We start from the raw sequence: 10,260 nt of genomic DNA, 5'->3' as shown, positions 1-10,260 counted from the left end.
TTTTTTTTTTTTTTTTTTTTTTTTTTAAACACAGCCCTGCCTGCATATATCCTCTTTGGCTCTTTATACCACATTGGCAGAGTTGGGTATTCGCGACAGATAGGTATGACTTACAAAGCCTAAACTATCTACTACCTGGCTCTTTACAGAGAAGTTTTCTGATCCCTGGTCTGGGGCATGGTGGTAATTATTTAAAACTTTGTCAGTAGCTCCAGATGCTAAATTAGTATTATGTACAAAGTGAGATTTGTTTCCAGGCCTCTTTCTTTTTTGAAAACATTTTTTTTACTAGTACTAAGATGCCTTCCTTCCTTTCTTTTCTTCTCTTCCTTTGATTTTTTTAACCTTTCATCACTTAACTATATCAGAACAAAAACACTCTTGAAAACTTAGAGCTTTAAATTCTATTTAATGTGTTTTCAATGACAACTGTAAAACTCTAGAGGAGCTTAAATATCATATTTATGTTTATAAAGGTAAGAGATTTAATTTTTAAAATATATTGGAAATAAAGTTTCAAATTAAAATATTTAAATTCTCCGTAGTATAAAATTTGGCTCCTTTTTGGTTTTGAGCATCCATATTTCAACAAGGTTTTTAGTGAAAAGTTTTTCAGTAAAAATGTTTCATGCACTAAAACAGATATTATTCTCACCTTATGCCAGTAGAATTTTTTTCGGACTAACTCAGTGGCTTTTATATATCAGTTTCCAGTACAGAATCAATAATGTTTTTAAAAGGTTTAAGAAGAATAAATACTCGCTTCTCATGTTTCTAAAGAATGAATGAATATTTACATTGGGCTGGTACTTGTTATATTTTTGGAAATGGATCTTCCTGGGAGGAAGGCTGGTCTTTGGGAAGCAGAGTTAGTCCTAAGGCTGGGTATGGGGTTGGAGTTGACTTTAGAATTTGCTGGAGATTGTTAATGTGACTACACTACGTTCTCCTTCCATCTCATCCTACTGTATTCTTCCTCATCCAGTGTTCTCCATAAACAAGAACAAAGAAGCCCATAAAATGTTCACGCTAAAGCTGGGTACAGTGATACAGTCCTCTATTAGCTACCTAGAATGCTGAGGCAGGAGGATGATTTGAGGCCAGGAATTCCAGGCCAGTCTGGACAATGTAGTAACCATATCCCCCCCAAACAAAACAAAACATTTTCAGTCCGAAATGTCTAACATATAGAATGTGTACATGTGCTCTCTGTTCGCACAATTTATCAGATTTGAGCAATTCCAGCAATATATAAGTCTAAATAGCAACACATTGCCATGCAGTGTTGTTAAATAGCTATTTTTACTTTGGAAACTGGAAAGGTATAGAAAAGGAGTGAGGTCAGGTTTCAGCCCTGTTAGAATGTAAGCTTATCTTTGTTTTTAAAGCCTGAATTCAAAACTTGAATTCATGATGAAGGTAAATATAATCGGAAGGTGATGGAATATGCAAGTATCTGTTACTTCAGGTCAACGCTGTAGTTTTCTGGTAGAACTCTGGATTTTGTAGACAATTGAAAATATCAGTCACTATTCCAGGGCTAATAATAAAGTAATAGCCATAAATTTCAGCAATTTCCAGTTAGATCTTTGAGAATTCAAGGTGAAGGCATGGGAAATGGATCAGATGGGGAGAAAAGAATGTTTATGGGCTCTTTCTTTCAAAATCAACATTATTTGATTGATGTTCCTGAAAATCCAAGACTTTCTAAAAGGCTTAGAAGCAAATTCTTTATGGAAATCCTTATCCTTTCATTTGGGAAACAACCAAAGGAACTGGTTCTTTATGGTAAGTAAATGTAACTGTACTGTGGTCATGATTCTGTACAGCTTAATGAATTTTAAAGTCTAAAGTCAGTAAATAATATAATGCAATTTAAGTTTTGTTTTTGAAGTCATGGCTATTCATATGAATTAACCTCAGCTCTTCTTTATGAGCAACCGTGGCAAATTATATGATCCTGAATTCTTGTAAATGAATCTTTAAGTCAGTTTTACAAATGGACTTGTTAATCTTAATTGCTGTGCCAATGTCTTCATGATTCACATGACACTACAATATGGAAAGTGTGTCCTCATCTTTGGAGTCTTTAACTGGGTGAATGTTGTTTTTTGTTATTCAGCAGATGGCCCTGATTGTTAGTAGGCTGTCAGGGCTCTTTTAAATTGCTTATCTTATTTATAACCATTATTTGGGGGTTTTTTTTGTTAATTGAGTTTTTTGGTACATTTTAGGTATACAGTACAGTTACATTCATTATTGAGATCTTGTACCTTTACATGACAGGTCTTCATTCTCATTTTCCCCTTTGTCCCTGCCAACCATTGTTTGTTTTATGTTGGTGCCTAACGATGGCACGTATAGGGCTTGTGTCATACCACTATCAAATCAAAATACTCATGCATTTCTATATTGTACAGAAAACCTCTCACAATTAGAAAAAATTTTATTATGCCAGCATTAAAATTATTTGTATGAGAATGTATGTTTATCAATACTAGAGCATTAGATTAAAAGAAAACTAGGCAACTCAAAAGTTAAATAAATATGTTAAGCAATACATTGACCATGAGCAATGTTACTTTTTCCACTTTGCTCACTACCTGTGCCTTCTGAAGTTGGTAATATATGGGTGTGTGTGATACCATATTCATAGAGCATATGTCCTTGAGAATTCGGGCCATGTCTAATTGCTTTTATATTTCACTTTTGAAAGGACTAGGGGAGCCTAAATTTTTCAGCTTATTCTGATGAGCTGTTCTGGAATGCTACTCCGCATGTTCTGAAGGTACTCTGTATTTTCAGCTACTACTGATAGTGTTCAGTGACCACTCACTCTGTGAGGCACTATTCTACTTGCATTAAACTCATTTAAACTCTGAGAATAGGTACCATTGCTATTCACATTTTGATGTCTGCAGGGGTATAGAGAGGTTAAATTGTGAGCTGCATTACTTGGCTAGGGCTGCCATACCAAAGTACAGGTGACTTAACAAAAATTTATCATCTTATAGTTCTAGAGATTGAGAATCCCAAATCGAAATGTCAGAAAGGTGATTGGTCCCTTCTGAAAGCTGTAAGTAAAGATCTATTCTAGGCATCTCTCCTTGGCTTGTGGGTGACCACCTATATCTCTTTCACACTATCTTCTCTCTGTACATGTCTTTGTGAGTAAATTGACATTAGTCACATTGAATTAGGACACACCTAATAACCTCATTTTATCTTGGCTACAGCTATATAATCTGATTCCCAAATCAAGTGATCTCAGGAGGGGATACTGAGGGGTTTGAATTTCAGCATATGAATTTAGGACACAAGTGTTAGTCAGCTTCCTATTATTGTAACAATTACCTGAAGTAATCAATTTACAAAAAGAAAGAGTTTATTTTGGCTCACACTTTTAGGGGTTTCAGCTCCTGTTCAGTTGGCCTCATTACTCTTAGGCCTGTGGCAAGACAGTACATCAAGGTGGGAGCATATAATGGAACGAAAACATTCACCTTATGGCCAAAAAGCAAAAAAGAGAGAAGGCTGAGTTCTAATAATCTCCTTCAAGGGTACACTCCTCATGACCTAAAAACCACTACCTTCAGAAATTTCACCACCTCCCATAAGAATCAAGATGGGAACCATCCTTTAACACACAGATGTTGGGAGGCCATCTCAACCCAAACTATAATAAATGAGAGTGGGAGTATGAAGAGGGTGCACAGTTCCACCAAGAACACTAGCCATCTGTGATAGAACTGGGCTTTCAATCCAGCTGTTTAACTCCAGAATTTAAGCTTTCAGTCTTTACATTAAACTACCTTAACCAGGTTAGGTTGATCCATGTGAAATTACTTTTTTTTTTTTTTTTTTTGTGGCTCAGACACAGTAGAATATTGGGAGTATTCATGACTTGACCTGACCTATTTCCAAATTTTGTCACTTAGATCAATTTTATAAAGTATAAAGGAAAGCAGAATACCCAAGAAATAAAAGTAAATATACCCTTAGTTCTGTCTCTTAAGGGACAGAAGACAGAAACATGCACACAAAGCCTTTTGAAAACAGTATCAGTCATTGTACAAAGAAATATCTGTGTGATTTTTTCCTGGTATTTCTATTCTAGCAAATATTGGAGTTATGGATATAGTGATTAAACCAATGCAGAATGTCTTTTCTTTACTACCGTGCTTATTAGAACTCACTCATTACAAACTAGGAAAACCACCTCCATATGCTAGACTTAGGCCAAAAGGGAGAGTGTTCTTTCCTGATTTTGACTAGTGCCATAGTGAGTTTCAAAAGTGAAGGTGATAATGATTTCAAAATTAGAAAGTACATCATAGACAGTGGTCAAACCTACTTGCCTTTTTATACATGGTAATTTTATAAAATTAGGTGAGTAACCATGTAAAAACCAAGCGTATAGAGGAGTTCCAATACAAAAGCTTCTACATACATTAGATTTGTTTTCAATGTCAAAGTATCGTTTTAAACCTTGGTTTCCTAGTTGCTCTTGTTGAAAAAGTCTTTTCTGTAAATTTATATCATGTCAATCTTTTAATTTTTATCTTTAAAACAATTTCTTTCACAGTTTAGTTCACTAAAGGCATATAACAACAGTGGCAGTCTAACTCCAATTTCCACCTCTCCTTTCCTATTTTTTTGTTTTCTGCAGTACTGGAAATTTGAGCCCAGGCCTTCATGAATGCTAGGCAACTTTATCCCTGAGCTATACTCCCTGCCTGCTTTCAGTTTTTATACTTTCTCATTCTATAGGCAATTATATTTTAGAAGTTATGAGAAAACTACGATTCACCTTTAACAATTACCTTTGCCTGGATTTTGCTTTCAAGTCTTGAGGTGGACTTTGAAGCTTGGCAATATTAATAGAATTCTGAAAATCAGGACTCAATGGCATGTGCCTGCTAGGCTCTCACAAGTGTGATTCTTTTTGGTTTTAGGTGTTCCAACCCCAAGCCAAGAAATCCTGCGGCACACACTGAACACGCTGGTACGGGAAAGGAAAATCTATCCGACTCCAGATGGCTATTTCATTGTGACCCCACAGACTTACTTCATAACTCCTTCCCTCATAAGAACTAACAGTAAATGGTACCATTTGGACGAGAGGATACCTGACAGGTCTCAGTGTACCTCTCCACAACCCGGAACCATAACGCCCTCTGCCTCAGGCTGCGTCAGGGAAAGGACATTACCCAGAAACCACTGCGACTCTTGCCACTGCTGCCGAGAAGACGTGCACAGCATGCACGCATCGACTCTGCAGAGGAAACCCGCCAAGGACTGCAAAGACCCTTACTGCCCTCCTTCACTATGCCAGGTGCCACCCACTGAAAAGAGCAAAAGTACTGTAAATTTTTCTTATAAGACAGAAACTCTCTCAAAACCTAAAGACAGTGAAAAGCAGTCAAAAAAATTTGGGCTCAAGTTATTCCGGCTAAGTTTTAAGAAAGATAAGACCAAGCAACTAGCCAATTTCTCTGCTCAGTTTCCTCCCGAGGAGTGGCCCCTGAGGGACGAGGACACGCCAACCAGTATCCCTCGGGAAGTGGAGATGGAAATCATTCGGCGTATTAACCCTGACTTGACTGTGGAAAATGTCATGAGGCACACAGCGCTGATGAAGAAACTTGAAGAAGAAAAAGCACATAGGAGTAAAGCGGGATCCTCTGCTCACCATAGCGGAAGAAGTAAAAAGAGTAGGACTCATCGGAAGTCCCACGGGAAGTCCCGGTCACACAGCAAGACACGAATATCTAAAGGAGACCCTTCAGATGGCTCACATCTGGAGATCCCTGGTGAAAGAGAGTATGACTTTTGTGACCCTCTGACCAGGGCGCCCAGGGAGGGCTGCTTCATCATTGAACACAAAGGAGATAACTTCATCATGCATAGCAACACAAATGTGATTGAGTCCCATTTCCCCATGACACCAGAATGGGATGTGTCTGGTGAATTGGCCAAAAGGAGAACTGAGATGCCTTTTCCAGAACCTTCCAGGGGAAGCTCCCACTCAAAAGTACACCGAAGCCACAGCCATACCCAGGACCGAAGGTCCAGGAATGAGAGATCCAACAAAGCCAAGGAGCGATCCAGATCGATGGATAACTCCAAAGGTCCCCTGGGTGCTTCTTCTCTAGGCACACCTGAAGACCTGGCTGAAGGCTGCAGCCAAGATGACCAGACCCCCAGCCAGTCCTACATCGATGATAGTACTTTAAGGCCTGCACAGGCTGTTGGCCATCAAAGGGCTCACATTTCGTCCACAAGCTATAAAGAGGTGTGTATTCCTGAAGTAGTCGGTGGTGGCAAGGAATCTTCCAGTGCTTGTAGCCTTTTGGAGACAGGCAAACCCCCCGAGAGTTTGCCATCCTATGGTGAACTCAACTCTTGTCCAACAAAAACAGCCACAGATGACTACTTCCAGTGCAACACCTCTAGTGAGACAGTGCTCACAGCACCGTCACCTCTGGGAAAGAATAAGGAGGACCATGACACACTGACTCTGGTGGAAGGGGTGAAGAAGTTGTCTCCATCTGATAGGCAGAACCCTCATTCCTCCAGGGAGCCTGCTGGGCACAAGGAAGAGTCCCCAAAAGGACCAGGTGTGGGCCCTGCCACTTCGGGTGGAGTGGCTGAAGGGATTGCTAATGGACGCCTGGTCCAGCACCATGGCACTGAGCCCAGCAGCCTGGATAAGAGGAAAGAGATATTCAGCAAAGACACACTGTTCAAACCTCTTCACGGCACCTTGTCTGTAAACAGCTATCACAAATCGAGCCTGTCCCTCCTCAAATCTCACCCGAAGACACCTGCCGACACAATGTCAGGCCGATGCGAGAAACTGGAATCTTCCCTGGGGACCTCGGCAGCACAAGCCATGCCTGCCTCTCAGCGTCAGCAGGAGTCAGGAGGGAACCAGGAAGCTTCCTTTGACTATTACAATGTCTCCGATGATGATGACTCTGAGGAAGGGGCGAACAAAAACACAGAGGAGGAGAAAAATAGAGATGATGTAGGCACCATGCAGTGGCTCCTAGAGAGGGAGAAGGAAAGAGACTTGCAGAGGAAATTTGAGAAGAACCTCACCCTCCTTGCCCCGAAAGAAACCGACAGCAGCAGCAACCAGAGAGCCACCCATTCAGCCCGGCTTGACAGCATGGACAGCAGCAGCATCACTGTGGACAGTGGATTCAACTCTCCACGGTAGGGAGAGGTGTCTTTCTGCACACACGCACACACACACCTACCAGGGCCAGGAGCTTCATGCAGATAACTTGAAAAGCTTCTCATTTCAGTCTCAGTTTTGTGAATAAGCGTTGAGTTGTTTGAATTGTATTGTTAATAACCTGTTTCTGACTTCTTTTTCAGGAATTGAAAAAAAAATGTTTCTGCAGCTGTAGAGATCACCAATCTGGACTGGTGGGCTGGCTTCTTCCCTCAAACTTGCATCAGTTCAGACTAAAAAGACCAACACTTGCCAGGGTTTCTAAATTTTCTGTTTGTATTAACACCATGCTAAGAGAAGAGATTTTAAAAGTCCTTCAGAAATAGTACCTTTCCAAATAGAATGAACAGTCATTGGGAGATGGGGGGGTGGGCATTTGGATTGGTACTAGGATGGCGTTCTCTAGGGATGGGATAACAGCCAGAGGAGCTAGAAGCTTGCTACCATTTTAATCTCTCCTTTGTGTGCCTGTCCTACTTGCTCAGATACCCTCCTCCATCACCCCTGTGTCCTTGGGGAGATGGAAACTTGTTCCTCTCATAGAAAAGCTAGAAGCATGTGCTTTGTTAGATCAAGACAGATGCCAGCTTTTCTTCCTCTCCTGTAGTCCTGACACAGCCATTTAGGGGTAGTTGTCACAGTCAGGTGTTGGCAATTCAGCAGTGTTGGCAATTGAGAGGATATCGTGGCTGATGGGAGCAAAGCACTGTTGTTCACGGGTTACAAAAGCAAACTGGGAGTCTATAAAACGTCCTTGTTTCTCTTAACTCTTTCTTCTCCTTAAAGGGTACCTTGGGTCTTAAGCCTCCTTCTAAATTCTACTCCAGATTGGTGACTCTTGAGATGCAGAAACTATTGAGCGATTAATATTTCTTAGCAGCTGTGATTACCAAGATCTTAATAGTACTAATAATTTTAACAAGTACCCAGATAGGACTATGTGCTGTATATATTTATTTTAATTATTAAGAATTTAATATTATTTTTTTGTGATCATTTTACCATATCGCTGGATAATTTGGGGACAGAGCATCCCAAGTCAGAACTGAGAAACATTAATCTGTCCCATATTAGGCCTTTATTATTTCATAAGTGGCTAGTTTTTGATAATCCTGATGATGATGATGATGATGATGATGATGATGATGATTACTTGGTCATGTAACCTTTTTCCAAGTTAACACATGTCCCAGAAGTCCCAGGTCTCTTCTACCTGTCCCTTGAGGAACTCTGAAAGACCTTAGAGAGCTATAACATCCAGTCTTAAAACTACTGGCCTATTTAATGACCTTTCTAAGATATTGTTTTGCTAAATAATTTTTAAAATCCCAAATCAAGTCTTAATTTGTTTTTCATTTTATTTTCTCTATCCTTTTCTACCTGTTTTCCTGTTCTACACCCCCCCGATACCCTAATAGTAGATACCAGCATAATTGAAGGTCTGTAGTCTATGGTAAATTTCAAATCCATCCCTCATGGAACATGTGGTTTATTTGCCTCTGTCTTTATATTCCACTGTTTCTTATTATGTAGACTCTCTTGCCTAATGCTTCTCAGACAGTTGTTTCTAACCCTTCACTTCACCTTGTTGGCCTTTGGACTTCCACAGGCAGAAACTGCAAAACTCTAGACAGTTTCTAAGGAGACATTGGGAATAGTTAAGTGGTTTCTACCTCAAAACTCTACTACTGCATAATATTTAAAGTATTTGTTTGCATATGGATGAATGGAAATATTCATAAAATATTTAAACCAGTATCTCCACAGAATATATTATCTCAAAACTTGGAGTATGGAATATAGAACTTATGACTGGGATTATTTCTTGAAGTAAGTTCAGTTTTATTTTTAAGATAATGTACTTAAAAGTTAAATGATTTTCATGGGAGAAGGTAGTTTCTTCTGAGAAGACAGATTTCATGCATTAGCCACATCTGTCCACAGGTAGAGTTTTTTCTCCACGAATATGTAAATTATTCATGAATTTTATGCTGTTAGAGAACTTTAAAATACTGATTTTACTGCTATCATATTTAATATCCTTTGGTTATAAGCTAGGTGGCAAACTTCTTTTTTGTACACCTCAATAAAGTAAGTTTCTTTTCTAATGCTTGAAGATCTACAAAAGAGAATCGTTGACTTAGAATTTTCAGAATGAGTAGTATTTTAGCTAAGTGACATTATCATGCTGATACCTTTCTGCTGCTGTGAGACTTGGGAATCTTAAGGGGGCCATTTATTTGGATCTTACAGTACAAAAATGTACTAAGCAGTTAAGACTCAACCAAAAAAGATGATTGGAAACCAAAGGTTTCACTGCTGACCCAGATGTTCTGTTCAACCACATTTCCAAAATTCTTCATCCTGCTACTTAAAAAATAGAGGATTTTTAAAAGTTAAAGAGTAGAAACTTGAACTATCCTGGAAGATCGCATAAAGAAAATGAAAAGTCTAGAGGTGAAAAGCCTGCTGTTTCAAAACTGGGACCAAAACTGCTTAAGCAACACAATATGAAAATCAGACAGACCATAAGCTGCCAGCACAGTCTGCGTGTGCACTTTGGAAGCCAGGGCTCAGGGAATACACAGGCAGAAGGAAGAACAACACAGCTACTTGGTTCATTTCTCCTGCCTGTAAAATCCTCGAATATTGTTTTTAAGGTTGCACTCCATTAACTGTCACTCAGAAAAGTTAAATTTCAAACCAGTCTTGGTGGTGCATACCTATAATCCCAGCACTCAGGAGGCTGAGGCAAGAGCATTACCAAGAGTTAAAGTCCAGCCTGGGCTGCATAGTGAATACAGAGCCAGCCTGAACTACAAAGGGAGACCCTGTCTCAAGAAAAAATTAGATTTCAGGAATATTTTTACTGCTAAAAATCCATCTCCATTAACCTTTTCATCAGCATATTCAGAACCTTCAATGTGTCAGAGACTGTACTCAGTATTACAACAGAAATGAAATATTCTTTGAAGAAATTGGAATACTGTATGCATTTATCACTAAATATATATATA

At 39.3% G+C, this 10,260-nt stretch overlaps 1 protein-coding gene across 2 annotated transcripts in view; it reads left to right on the top strand.

The window, feature by feature from the left end:
* Positions 1–10,260, top strand: part of Stox2 (storkhead box 2) — a 103,780-nt gene that overhangs the window by 89,583 nt on the left and 3,937 nt on the right. For both annotated transcript variants that reach the window (XM_010641056.2, XM_010641057.2), the window contains one exon: positions 4,956–7,221. In XM_010641056.2, coding sequence (XP_010639358.1) covers positions 4,956–7,221 — 2,266 coding nt within the window. The remainder of the gene's footprint in view (positions 1–4,955; positions 7,222–10,260) is intronic.

The sequence above is a fragment of the Fukomys damarensis genome, unplaced genomic scaffold (assembly GCF_012274545.1).
Source record: "Fukomys damarensis isolate Sample0158 unplaced genomic scaffold, DMR_v1.0_HiC HiC_scaffold_18, whole genome shotgun sequence".
Classification (NCBI taxonomy): Eukaryota; Metazoa; Chordata; class Mammalia; order Rodentia; family Bathyergidae; genus Fukomys; species Fukomys damarensis.
Note: the sequence above shows the minus strand (reverse complement) of the source record. Positions and strands in the feature narration are given on the sequence as shown.